The sequence below is a fragment of the Eurytemora carolleeae genome, unplaced genomic scaffold (genome assembly GCF_000591075.1).
Source record: "Eurytemora carolleeae unplaced genomic scaffold, Eaff_2.0 scaffold1775, whole genome shotgun sequence".
Classification (NCBI taxonomy): domain Eukaryota; kingdom Metazoa; phylum Arthropoda; class Copepoda; order Calanoida; family Temoridae; genus Eurytemora; species Eurytemora carolleeae.
In genome coordinates, this window is record NW_019397666.1 from 22366 (window position 1) to 37483 (window position 15118).

Genomic DNA, 15118 nt, shown 5'->3' on the forward strand with positions numbered 1-15118 from the left:
GGGGGGGGATATATACTATATTATATTGTACAATTCAGTAATTTCTTCATCAAATTATTTATAGATTTCCTTGGCAAAATTCAAGTCTTTTGAATATCTTACGTTTTAGAACGTTTGATAAATTTAGTTTGTGAGAGAAAGAATTATCCTTTTTTTTATTAATATTTTTCTATTTATCTATCGAACAATGTATCTCTATCTATATATTATCTAAATATCTTTCTATCTATTTATCTATTAGTCTATATATTTATTTCTATCAATCAATCTATCTAGCTATTTTTTAATTTATCCATCTATTTATATATCTATCTATCTATCTATATACCTTATTATCTATCAATATATCTATCTATTTATCTATCCCTCTATCCCTCCCTGTATTCCAGGTATCCTCGATAATCAATCAGTTTGTCCAGAATAATATCTTACTCTCACGTTCTATCCTTCACAGATTTACTTATCTTACATAGTTCCCATCTATTCTTCTTCATGTCTTCCCATAACCAACCATTCCCATTAATATCCTTCCCATACCCATCATTCTTATTCAAATCCTTCCCATACCCATCCATTCTTACTCATATCCCTCCCATACCCATCCATTCCCATTTACAACCTTTCCATACACATTCATTCCCATTTACATCCTTCCCATACCCATCCATTCCCATTCATGTCCCTACCATACCCATCCATTCCCATTTACATCCTTCCCTTACCCATCCATTCCCATTTATATCCCTCCCATACCCCCATCCATTCCCATTAATACCCTTCCCATACCCCCATACATTCCGATTAATATCCCTCCCATACCCATTCATTCCCATTTATCATTACTTTTCTGGTCTGTTTAGTTCAACCAGTTAAATTTGCTAAATGAAAATCCAGGAAGCCAAAAAAATCCCGGCTTCCCTACAGTCTTATTCAAACCTTAGCAATGGCCGGATTCATGTAAATATATATTTTTTTAATTATTTTATAATTTGCACAAACGTAACTTTAATTGAGTTTTGGAAATGGTTTGATTCACTACGGTGCTCTTGGAACCTCTGTCAGAGTAACACAGGGAAGATATTGTTATGTTAATTCGATCAAAGTGCCATTGATGAAAAAACACAATTGTTAGCTAAACAAATACGAATATATCATTCATTCTCTTGATCAGACAAAGGTTTCATAGGGTACCGTTGTGCATTGAACATGTTATGTTTTACAAGGGTTTAAAGTTTACCGTTGTTCGTGACATGCTGGGTACTTTAGGTAATTTGGCTGACTGGGACGTAATTAAAATGATGTTTTAAGTTGTTTTTAAAAAACAAGTTTGATATAAGTGTTTATTTTCGGTGTTGAAAATATCGGAGTTTACCAATATGGCGATGACTTAGTAAAATATGTAATGTTAGTTGATTGTAAACAGTTCTCAAAATTATTATGTTTTTACCCCCGGACACACAGCTCCTCAAGTTTATTTCGTTCTGTTTATATATATAATGAACTCTAAAGGGACTGTGAGTCCCTTTCAGAATAGTTTAAAATGAGAGAAAGCCTGCCATTGTACAAATAATGAAATGAAACATTGTAAGGGTGTATAGATGTACAGATGTACAGATGTATAGATGTAAAGGTGAAAAAATGAAAGGATGAAAAGGTGTAAGGATGAAAGGAAGAATATATGAATGTTTTAATGTTTTAATGAAAGGAAGAATGTATGAATGTATGAATCTATTAAATGTATGACAGAATGCAACTAATTATACTTTTATGTTTAGAGTTGCCATGGAGCACCTGGCTAGTCTTCAGGCCGGTCACCTTCTTAACCCAGAGGTCATCTCACAAACAGCAAATAACAGGTATTATTATTATTATTATTATTATTATTATTATTATTACTAGATATCTTGGATCTGACAGTCTATCCCAAGGGGGATCTAGCGGCAGGTCAACACCCTCTAGTGACAGCGCGCCGGGAAAATTATTTGTTGGCGGATTATCTTGGCAAACTAATCAGGCAGAGAGTTCAACTCCTCAAACTTTACACTCTATTTTCTAACAATTCTATTTTCTCTCACTTCTATTTTCTGCATCAATTTTCTCACAACTCTATTTTCTCAATCTCTATATTCTCACACCTCAATTGTTTTAACCCCTCTAACAAACCCTCTATTTTCTGAGACCGTATGACTCCTTTATGGCATTGAAACGACATTTCTCGTTTTTTCCATATTTTTTAAAAATAAAATCGACAAAATCAATGAGAAAAGATGGAAAAAAATGGCAAATTTTTGTTTACCTCCATTTCCCCCCCTCCCCTTGTCCTTTTGTCAAGTGTTTGAAGTGTAAAGGAAGAAAAGTATACTTTGATCACAAGAGAAATGAATAGATTACTGGAATATTACATTTTCCTTCTAGAGAGGAATTGTAAACATTGTTTCACATGAGCCCTCACTTAGAAAAACCATTAAGGATTCTCCATGGTGCCCTTTAAACATCTATCTCTGCAATACTAAAGAAAACTTCACGCAACTGTAATCTATCATTATTGTTAAAAGGACTGTAAGCGTAAATTAAAATTACCCTTTATTAATATTGTGGTATGTTCAATTTACAGCGATACTCTTTAAAATGTAAATCTTAAAATGTAAATCGTACATGCCACTCATTTAATGATCGGTTATTTGAAATTATGGTTCCCGCTGTACTCCGAGTATATGGATTTGGTTCCCGCTGTACTCCAAGTATATGGATTTGATTCCCGCTGTACTCCCGAGTATATGGATTTGATTCCCGCTGTACTCCCGAGTATATGGATTTGATTCCCGCTGTACTCCGAGTATATGGATTTGGTTCTCGCTGTACTCCGAGTATAAGGATTTGATTCCCCTGTACTCCGAGTACACGGATTTGGTTCCCGCTGTACTCCGAGTATATGGATTTGGTTCCCGCTGTACTCCAAGTATATGGATTTTGTTCCCGCAGTACTCCGAGTATATGGATTTGGTTCCCGCTGTATGTAATAAATCTAAGTCCCGAGATTACTCTACTCAAAGTCTAATTATAGTCTCACTGACTCTATCTCTAGCCAAAACTCAAGGCTCTCAATCTCTAGCCAAAACTCAAAGCTCTGTATTCGTCCGTATAACACAACGTTTCATCTAGTACTCATTTATTTATATACAGGTAAATCAAACTGACCGGATTGGCCGGTCAGGGTCACATTGAAAATAGATAAGATGTCTTGATAACATGGATAATAAAGATCGTACTAATCATTACAACAGAAAATGCTACATGTACTCCGAGTATATGGATTGTGTTCCCGCTGTACTCCGAGTATATGGATTTGGTTCCCGCTGTACTCCGAGTATATGGATTTGGTTCCCGTTGTACTCCCGAGTATATGGATTTGGTTCCCGCGGTACTCCGAGTATATGGATTTGATTCCCGCGGTACTCCGAGTATATGGATTTGGTTCCCGCGGTACTCCGGGTATATGGATTTGATTCCCCTGTACTCCGAGTATATGGATTTGGTTCCCGCTGTACTCCGATTATATGGATTTGGTTCCCGCTGTACTCCGATTATATGGATTTGGTTCCCGCTGTACTCCGAGTATATGGATTTGATTCCCGCGGTACTCCGAGTATATGGATTTGATTCCCCTGTACTCCGGGTATATGGATTTGGTTCCCGCTGTACTCCGATTATATGGATTTGGTTCCCGCTGTACTCCGATTATATGGATTTGGTTCCCGCTGTACACCGAGTATATAGATTTGGTTCCCGCTGTACTCAGAGCATATGGATTTGGTTCCCGCGGTATTTCGAGTATATGGATTGTAAGAAGGGTAATGTATCTAAAAAGGAAATCAGCCTAGTATCTAGAATAGATGGAATTTCTTTATTTGAATACCTTACAAGAAGACAAGGGAAGAAACGTGGTTTGTTTATAATTAATATGATTGTTTATTTTTAGTTCTTTTTCATCATTTAAGTGATTGTACGGTTTAAACTTTAGTTTCCCTGTGAGGCCAGAATTCTGAATTTTAGAGCAAATTTATTTTTTCTACGAAATCATACAAAAAGTCTCGAAACTGTTTAACAAATCCTCGAAACTCTTTTGCAAATTTGTTTTCATATATTATAGCACATCTTAAACTGAATCCAGCGCATATCACGTGAATTGTTAACAACGGTCAAAAAGAAACTTTTTCTTAACTAAAGATGATTACACACAGCTTTCTTATTTTACTTTTACGTCAACCAGGTTAGAGGACATGTAAATAATTTTTCTGACAAAAAAATTTACCTTAAAATATCTTTTTGTTTATAAATAATATTTTAAGATTTTCTTTAATATTTATTTTAGATAACCCATACAAGGTTTATGTCAGGACATTCTTCAAATTTGTTTTTTTTAGTGCCTTAAATATTTTGTTGTGACCAAGGCCGGGTGTAATTATTTAAAAGCTGTCACACCGTCATAGGTGCCCTGGACACTTTTCATATTCTACAGTTTAGGGGGTATATTCTACAGTTTAGGGAGTATATTCTACAGTTTAGGGAGTATATTCTACAGTTTAGGGAGTATATTCTACAGTTTAGGGAGTATATTCTACAGTTTAGGGAGTATATTCTACAGTTTAGGGAGTATATTCTACAGTTTAGGGAGTATATTCTCCAGTTTAGTGAGTATATTCTACAGTTAAGGGAGTATATTCTCCAGTTTAGGGAGTATATTCTACAGTTAAGGGAGTATATTCTCCAGTTTAGGGAGTATATTCTACAGTTTAGGGAGTATATTCTCCAGTTTAGGGAGTATATTCTCCAGTTTAGGGAGTATATTCTACAGTTTAGGGAGTATATTCTACAGTTTAGGGAGTATATTCTCCATTTTAGGGAGTATATTCTCCAGTTTAGGGAGTATATTCTACAGTTTAGGGAGTATATTCTACAGTTTAGGGAGTATATTCTACAGTTAAGGGAGTATATTCTCCAGTTTATGGAGTATATTCTCCAGTTTAGGGAGTATATTCTCCAGTTTAGGGAGTATATTCTCCAGTTTAGCAAAGTCTACAGATTATTATGAGGAACATTTAAATATATTATCTCAAGGAGTTAAGGATTGCAGGGGTGAAAGAGCGAGGTTAAAGCGTGTTTGTATAAGAGCAGGGGATAGAACACCATATTTAATGTGTTTAGAACACCATATTTAATGTGTTCAGAACACCATATTTAATGTGTTCATAACACCATATTTAATGTGCTTAGAAAACCATATTTAATGTGTTTAGAACACCATATTTAGTGTGTTTAGAACAACATTTTTAATGTGTTCAGAACACCATATGTAATGTGTTCAGAACACCATATTTAATGTGTTCAGAACACCATCTTTAATGTGTTCAGAACTCCATATTTAACAACGTGTTCAGAACATCATATTCATTGTGTTCAGAACACCATATTCAATTAGTTCAGAACACCATATTTAAAGTGTTCAGAACACCATATTTAATGATAAAATCACTTTAAGAAAATCTACTAAATTTCATCACCCACGAACATCCTTTTTCTAGTTGCTCAAAGTGTTAAAATGTTGAACTTGAATCGTTTAGGAGAAACTGAAAGATTATTTTAGTCAGTTTGGTCCAGTTACAGATGTTCTTGTCATGAAGGATCCTATAACCCAGGTAAGAACAAAAGTCTCTTTGTGTAAAAAGTTTTATAAGGTCCAATTTTATTTATCTAAACCGCCAAAATAGATTTTTATTTTTTTAAATCCTTATTTTTAAATTATCAAACAATATTTAAAGAAAATGCATCAACGTTTCCGAATGTAAAATTTATGAATTCCCTCTTGGAGAATTTTTGAAATTTAAACACGATTTATCATAAGATATGTTAGAGGAATATTTTCTACACGGTGCTCCTGGAAAATGTCTTCAAAAATACTTTTACATTTCCATTTTTCTCTTTTTTCACACACACCAGTTCCCCCCCCCCTTGAAGTTCAATGTACAGTGTATGAACTATGCACACAAATTAAGGGACTTTACACCTGATTTCAATCGGACGTCAAATAGTAAAATGGCATGTCCGATTTATAACGGTACCCTAAAAAAATTTCTCTCTGGTCAGGAATGACGAAGATTCTATTGTTATCTATATATGAATTTGGCTTGTCTGTCTGTTTGTTTGTTTGTTTGTATCCAATAAACGTCAAAACGGCAGAACCGATCGGGCCCAATTTTTTTTGTGGGACATCACATGACCACAGTGAATGTTTATGAATGATAAAAAATTTTTAAAAATGTGTTTTAAAGGTTTTTGATTTTGTAAAAAAAATTAATTTTTTGAAAATCCGCAAATTTTTTTTCTTCTTTTTTTAAAATGTAAACAAAAAGAACATGTTCACAATTTAAATAGAAGATGGGCGCAAAGCGCTCTAAAAGCCTAGAAAGAAGGGCGCGAAGCGCCTTGAATTTCTAGTTTATTTAAAAATCGGCTATACAACGTCGTTTTCGTGAAGTGTACACTGTACACTGTACACTTAATTTGGCATTTAATTTTCAGCTAGAAAAATAAGGATATCTCATCAGACAATCGGACATGCCACTCCTTAATTGCAGTATCACTAAAAATGACGTTTACAATTGAAAGTTACTAATTATGTTACAAATCCTTAAGATTTAAGACATTCGCGAAAAAAAGTAAAAATGTACGAATTTCTCCCCCTGGCCTCGCAAATATGTCCTGGTTAAAGGCTAAACTTCAGAAAGTTGCAAAATATTGTTTCTCTTGAAGGGGGGGGGGGATATTCAAGATTAGGTAAATCTGCCGGATTTGTTTATTTTATGCAAACTGAATCTGAACACACTTAGAAATATATTTATATCTATATACCTATACATATAAAGTTGTAATCTCTGTTTGTCTGTTTGTTTGTTTGTTTGTCCGATCATAACTCAGCAATCCCTTAACCAATTTACCGATTTTTATTAGTCTAAGTTGAGTGGGTCACCTTTTATTGGTTAAATAGCTAAAATTGTAATTTACGACCAAGATCGGGGAGTAACTATGAGTATAATGTGCATTGCTGGGTTCCAAGCTAGTATATATATGTATATAAATTTTAATATTTATAAAAATTTCCGTTGAATAAAACTATCAAAACGAAATTAAAAATATTCTAAAAAATAAAATTAATTCCTTAATCATAATGTTTTCGTTAAAAACTACCCCCCCCCCNAAATAGAATTTTAGAATTTATCAAACAATTTAGAAAATGTCTGTTCTTCTGAAAAGAAAAAATAGTTTGAGTGTTATCTGAATTACTTGTTGTAAAATACTTATTTCTCAGCGTTATAAACAAAGGATAAACATATTTCACATTCTTACAAGCATCAAAAATCGAAGATTAAAAATAAAAAATACATAAAGCTTTTTTCAGTTGTACTGTTCCTCTTAATCTGATATTAGACTAGCCAAGTATGTAAATGAACTGGTCTAATCATATTTTATCTTCATATANCCTCCTCCTACACATTTTACATGAATCTGTCGTCTTTCTTTTTATTCTGTTGTCTGTTTGTTTGTTTGTTTGTTTTTGTGTATATAAACGGCTGAACCGATCGGGCCCTAACTTTTTGTAGTAGGTGACATGACCCAAGGAAAGATTTATGGTCGGTTGAAATGGAGAAATTTTGCCCAAATTTCAATTTTAAAAGAATAAGGAAATCCAGAAATGAAGCTTGAAAAACTAAATTTTAAACCTAAATTTATTACAAGAAAAAAGCTAACTTATTATTAATTTTTNAAAATAAAGTAAAGCTCGATTCTGTAATACATTAAATCAGAGTCTGTTTTAGGGGGAGGGGGGATTAAAAAAAATATACACCATTGGTTAGAAAATAAAATTTCTGTGATATTGATGAATGATGAAAATTGCGCATGCGCAGTGCGTAAACAAAATATGCCTTACTTATCTTTCAAAAAATAAATAAGAATGTTCTACGAAACATGTCTTCGAGATTGTCTTTGTCCTATAAAATAATTCTTAAAACAATCACTTAGTCCTGGTATTTTCAAAATGTGGTCTGCCATTGTTCTGCATTCAAAATTATCGGCAATATAAGTCGACTCCCAGCTGTCATGTTTCTTGGGACATCCTGTACATCCGGGATGGAAAACTCTATTTATAAAACTATTTTTTGCTGTCTCCGCTTCAGGAAATAAAATTTCATCTTTCATGACTTCAAAAATATATTATTTATTGCATTTATTTTACTTCAAAATTGATTTATGATTTGGTTCTGGTTTAAAAAAATGATTTTACTTTTATAAAGATTTTTTCCTTCTTATTGTAGGATGATGCAAGGAGTGTTCTGAATATATAAAAATATTGATTTTATCGGGTAACACACTTTACCAATAGACACCTCGTATTAATATGCAGGGGGTACCAAAAAAAAGTTTTTTTGTGTCTTTTTTTGACGTGTACCTCCTGTATGTTCAGAAATAAGGATTGATTACACTAAGTATAGATAATATTGGTTTTCTATATAGCAAGCAACCAGCTATATATATATATATATAGATAGATACCTGGTTAGAGAGATAGCAACTTACTAGATAGATAGATTAATAGCTGGTTATAGACAGATAGCCGCTAAGAGAGGGAACTAGGATTGATAGATAGATAGAAATTAAAGGTTTAAGAAAAAACTCATCTTTTGAAAAATAATTGTTGAACTATGAAAAATACATATTTTTATCAAATATATTCTTCTTTTTAAGGTTCACATATTATTTTGAATGTTTTATAATAAAAAGAAGTTTACATGAGTTTTGAAGATAATAGATAGATGCCATGATCGTTTTTCAAAACTCACTGAAAATTTTATTCATAATTTTATTTGTCATAACCAAGAATGAAAAATATCATTAGTCCACAATAAATTTTCTGTTTGAAGAGAGATTGACCAAAGACTAAAAATATGCAGAAAATGTTTAGAATCCATCCCTAAGAGGCTGGAGGTAGTGAGCACGAAAAGAGGATTACAGATCTTAGAACTACATGTAAAATGATTTTCATTCTTAACCATACAAAATAATATGTAACCCTTTATGAAATAAAAAAGTGTAAAAATGCAGCTTAATATTTTTTTTAAGGATTAGTTTTTTTCTTTACACCCTTTAGTACGCACCTTCTACAAGAAATTTGCTGCCCTTAATTCGTCCATTATTTACATTTATTCAAGACATGCTTTAAAATCTTAACATTTTCAAAATTTAACATTTTGTTAAAAATTATGAAACATTTTTTTAAAAGTTATAAGCATTTTGTTAAAAGTTATGTGCATTTTGTTAAAAATTATGAACATTTTGTTAAAAATTATGAACATTTTGATCAAAATTATGAACATTTTGATCAAAATTATGAACATTTTGTTCAAAATTATGAACATTTTGATGTATTGTTTTCGTTAAGTTCAATACAACGAACAAAATGTTTATTTTCTAAAAGCGTTTGTGTGACGTTTGTGTGTAGATGCGTTTTAATAGGTTTCGCGAAGTAGCAGAAAATCACTTTTCTTCCCTTCAGTCCTAGTTATAAACAACTTAGCTGTATCCTAGAACTAACAAAAATATTAAAAATGAAATATAGAATGCTAGAAAAAATCTGCGTTTTTTCGAGAATTTATTTGCTATTCAAAGAAATTGAATTTTTGCCACAAACTCAAATCTTCGGATCCCAATATCTTTGCAACCTGATAGGGCAAACCTTTGATATTTCAAACTTGGATTATTTGTTGTAGAAAAATTAATAGTTTGAAATAAGTCTAAAAAAAGCCTACGACATTGTGTTACAAAGAAAAAGAGTTAAGGAAATCAGAGTTTATGGCAAAACTCAATTCCTTTTTGAAGGATCTATTGTAGATTATTCTATACTAAACCGTAGATTTGACCGAGAAATATAGAAAAACTAGATTATTATCTCCAATCTGAACATATCTAACAAAATATAAGAAAGAAAAGTAAATTAACAATGTAAAAGAAATATTATTAAAATTATAAAATAGATAAAGTATATACAGTTAAGTATAGATATTGATGAAACCATGACAATACCATGTGATCCAATAATTGTAAGCTCTTGCACGCAAATATTTCTGAGAATTTTTCCAATTACTGATTTATAGTTCTAAAATCAACATGGCTATGGCAACAAAAAGTAGAAGTAATTTAGTGAGGAAAAATCAACGGGCAATGAAACGGTAAAAAGTAAAAGCAAAGTTATAATGTAAAACATAAAGTAAAGGATATAAAGTAAAGGATATAAAGTAAAGGATATAAAGTAAAGGATATAAAGATGATATGAAAAGATATATTAAATCTGCAGAGCTCAGTAATATATAGAATATATGAAATATATAATAAAATAAACTTGTCCTCATATATCTGATATTTTTCTTCAGAGTCGACTGTGTAATCCACTACTCAGACTCAGTTTAAGTTCAGTAAAATTGGACTTAAGTAGAGTAATTTTAAACTTTACTTAGTAGGAACATATTAAGGAAAAAAGATTCAGTGATCCTTTACTTTTGGTCCCATTTTATCGTATGAGTGTAGAGTTTTCCTTTTTCCATTTAATACTAAAGGGTTGTGTTATTTAATGCATATCTATGGAATATATTACGCTTTGTTTGATTTCTTATACTAATCAAAACTTCTTATTTCCATATTACCAACCAGTTCTTTTTGTAGATCTGACATTTTTTCTAATTATTTTATTTATTCTTCTTACCTCTCTTCAATTATTTCTCTCTCATCCTTTATTTTTGTTTCTAACTTGGATGAATAAATATATGGACCCCCCGGCCCAGCAGGGGATTGCAGGGTTTAATCAGTGTCTATTCACAAATTTTCTATTTTTAACCCAAGCAAAATTAAATTATGGATGTTAATTAATAATGTCTTTCAATATATATTATTAGATTAAAGGTTGTAATTAATAACTTGATTAGAAGTTTTCACCCTATGATTAGGAAAAAAGGGTTTTATAAAAAAAACATGTTTATAAAAAACAACACTTGCCTCAAAATCTAGTTATAAATCTCTTATTCTTGCAACCTAACCGTGTAAACCTTTGATATTTCAATATTTGACTATTTTGATCTATTAATTAAATATCTCCGTCAGATTGCAAAAATATAAGGATCATAATTTAGAGTTTGAGGCAGGTTTTCAGTTCCTTCCTTACATAAATTTTATGAAAAAACATCAGAAAACGTCCAAAATACGGTGGTATTCAAAAAAAAGTGGTATACACTATACAGTATGTATGATGTTAGATATTGTTTTGATTTAAATAATACTCTCCGCAACACTGACTTAGTCCTCATCACACTAAACTATAAGACAGAGGGAGAAGGTTAAATTCTTGCGACGTTACTGGTACGATTGTGTGACCTCGTAACTCATTTAATGAGAAGATCAAATTTATCTGGTTCCACATTTGGAATTTTAAAACATTTTCTTTTTCTTAATAGTTCTTCACTACGAGGACTAAAAGGACTAAGAGTACTAAGAGAACTAAGAGGACTAAGAGGAGTTAGGATTAAAAACATTTAAGATCTCGTTCTAACGCGCAATAACGGGAAAGGAATTGAGTCTTCTCCACAAACTCTGATTTTCTAATTCCTATATGTTGGCAATCCAATGCCATAGACCTTATATATTTCAAACTGTGAATTCTGTTAGATAAAATAATATAAGTTTGAAATATTAAAGGCTTACACCTTCAGGTTCCCAAAATATAGGGATTTGAAAATTCCTTTGTCCCATTTAATTTCTTCCACAATTTTTTTTTTTAATCTCTAATTTTTGTATTTTTGTATTTTTGTAACCCCAATTCGTTACTCTTTGAAATTTCAAATCATCAGGTTGCCCAAGCATAGGAATTAGAAAAATAGAGTTTGTGCCAGTGTTCAGATCAAAAGAAGATATTTGTCGGAGGCGTGTCTCAGGAAACCAGTTCCGAGGAGGTTAAAGCGTATTTTAACCAGTTCGGTAAATATATATATTTTTTATATTAAAAACCTTTAAATATAAAATTCTCACATTTGTTCTTGTGCAATTCTGTGTTCTTTTATCTTTTCTTCTTATTTTTCTGCGCCCTTCCCCTTTCGTCAATACCGCCCCCTTTTCACTTCCTATTTCCATACCTTCCTTCCTGCCTCCCTTCTCTTTCCTGTTTAATAAATAGAATTTCTAAAATCTCTCAAAGTTTGTGTTTGTATGGAAAGTTAAGGAGATAGGGGTTCAGGTAGATTTGAAAACTTTTAAAAACTTCACAACATTTTAAAACATTTTTAAAAAATGCTTTTAAAAAATGTTTAACATTTCTAGTCATTTTACGGTAATTTTAAAATAAATCACATCAGTTGAATTTTATTAAAACCTATTTTATTTTAAGAATGATTTCTTTTTTAAATATTTTTTTAATGGGGGGAGGGAAGGATTAAGTAAAAGAAGTTTATTGTAAGAAAGTGCAGGTTGGTTAACCTTCCTTGAAAATAGGCATTTGCAAGTAACTAGATTTAATTGATTTAAAGGTTTCCTGAAATAGTTGCATGTAGGGGTTTCAAAGTTTAAGAAACATAAGGGAGTTAAACAAGGTTATTAAATCCCATGTTCAATGATTACCACTGAAGAAATATTTGTTAAACCCCATCATTAAAGGTTTCTAAAGACACCCTGGAATTTAGAAGGAAAAGTGTAGATTCATCTAGCCAATTAACTAATTCTAAATAATTAGAAAATTAGAAACCGTTTTCTCGTCCCTTCTTTTAATTTGATTTTTCTCATCCAATCCTTTTATTTTACTTTTCTCATCAAATCCGTTAATCTGATTTTTCTCATCAAATCCTTTTATTTTACTTTTCTCATCCAATCTTTTAATTTTATTTTTCTCATCCCATTTTTTAATCTTATTTTTCTCATCCCATCTTTTAATTTTATTTTTCTCATCCCATTTTTTAATTTTATTTTTCTCATCCCATCTTTTAATTTTATTTTTCTCATCCCATTTTTTCATTTTATTTTTCTCATCCCATCTTTTAATTTTATATTTCTCATCCAATCTTTTAATTTTATTTTTTTTCATCCCATCTTTTAATTTTATTTTTTTTCATCCCATCTTTAATTTTATTTTTCTTATCAAATTTAACCTTTAATGTTTTCATTCCTGTTTCTTTTTCAAAATCTTCTATTTTCTCCATTATCTAAAAAGTGTTGAATTTTGTTGATATCCTTCATTGCATGTTTCTTAAGCATAAACATGTAAGTCAGTTTTAAATAATCAATTTTAGGCTAGACAATTAAGTTTCCTGACATTTAATTTTAGGCTAGAAAAATAAGAATATATAATAAGAATTTACAAGTATGAACAGTCTCTTAAAAAATGGAATAATGCACTATTCTGGTCTCGTGTGTAGGAAAGGTGGACGAGGCGGTTATGTTGATGGACCAGCAGACCAAGAGACATAGAGGATTCGGCTTCGTTACCTTCGAGAGCGAGGAGGTCGTCGATAGAGTGTGTGAGATACACTTTCATACAATTAAGAACAAGAAGGTAAGGGTTATTATTATTATTATTGATTATTATTATATGTAAGAAAGCCCAGCCCAAGGAAGTAGTACAGGCCGCTAATACAGCTGCTCTGCTAGGAAAGCGGGTCATCTTATCTAACCTGGGTGTTATGCCCGCCCTCTCCCTTCTCCCACAAGGTTTACCTGCCCTCACCTCTCAGGCACCTCCTCAGGTTCAACCTCATGCTCTTCAGCATCTTCCTCAGCATCTAGCGCATTCAGTAGGTAGGTCGACATGGAGTTGTAGATTCAATAAATCAATCAATCAAGCACACAATCAATCAATTAATCAATCAGCCAATCAATTAATCGATTTGAAGTAATATTTTGTTACAAATACAATCCTTTGCAAGCTTTTATTCTTCTTCATTTCTCTTTTTTATGTTTCCCGTTCAGAGTCTAGTTTATTTCTTATTACTTTTTTGTTCTTTCCCATTTTTTGTCCTCAGTACTCTCCCCTCTTCTCCCTATCCTTATCCTGTCCTTGTCCTTGTCCTGTCCTTGTCCTGTCCTTGTCCTGTCCTTGTCCTTATCCTGTCCATTTCCTTATCCTGTCCTTGTCCTTATCCTGTCCTTGTCCTTATCCTGTCCATGTCCTTATCTGTCCTTGGCATTATCTTATCCTTATCTTGTCCTTGTCCTTATACTGCCCTTGTTCTTATGCTTTCCTTGTCTTTCACCTGTCCTTGTCCTTATCCTCTCATTGTCCTTATCATGTCTTTATCATCTCCTTGTCCTTTTCCTGTCGTTATACTATCCTTGTCCTTATCAGGTCTCCCCGTCCTTGTTTTCCCTACACCTGTCTCCTTGATTAATTGTTGCTGAGTATCTAGTATCTAGTATCTTGTATCTATAGTATCCATCTACTAGGTTTACAATGAAACCATTGTTTCTGGACCTTAAATACTTGTTTTCATTTACTCATCATCCTACCTATATTTCTTCCTACCTACCTACCTTACTACCTAACAACTGTCCTGCCTTTATAACTTTCCTACCTTTATATCTATCTACTTACCTACCTTCCTACCTTTATATATACCTACCTACCTACCTGCCTTTATATTTATCTACCGACTTAAATACCTACCTTCCTATATTTAAATAAATATATACTTACCTTCCTTCCTTCCTACCTTTAAATATATCTACATACCTTTCTTCCTACATACCTACTTACTACCAAATAATTTCCTACTTTTATATCTACCTTCTTTCTTACCTTTATATATATATATATATCTACCTACCTACCTGTCTAGCTTACTACCTTCCTGCTCTTATATATATCTACCTACCTAGTTACCTAACTACCTTCCTTCTTTTTTACCTACCTTCCTACCTTTATATCTAATCTACCTAGCTATATATTAACTCAACATGACACTATTCATATAAATATAAATTACACCATGGGAATTAGAGGAAGGGTACGGAAGGATAAAAATGGCGCGGATGA

General features: G+C 32.1%; 1 protein-coding gene across 1 annotated transcript in view; it reads left to right on the forward strand.

The window, feature by feature from the left end:
• The first annotated feature begins 911 nt into the window (after positions 1-911).
• LOC111715411 (RNA-binding protein Musashi homolog 1) overlaps positions 912-15118 on the forward strand; it is a 22009-nt gene continuing 7802 nt past the window's right edge. Inside the window, exons 1-8 of the mRNA XM_023490723.1 lie at positions 912-957; positions 1776-1856; positions 1900-2014; positions 5622-5696; positions 8373-8387; positions 11994-12078; positions 13506-13647; positions 13679-13884. Of these exons, the coding sequence (XP_023346491.1) occupies positions 944-957; positions 1776-1856; positions 1900-2014; positions 5622-5696; positions 8373-8387; positions 11994-12078; positions 13506-13647; positions 13679-13884 (733 nt within the window). The 5' untranslated portion in view covers positions 912-943. The remainder of the gene's footprint in view (positions 958-1775; positions 1857-1899; positions 2015-5621; positions 5697-8372; positions 8388-11993; positions 12079-13505; positions 13648-13678; positions 13885-15118) is intronic.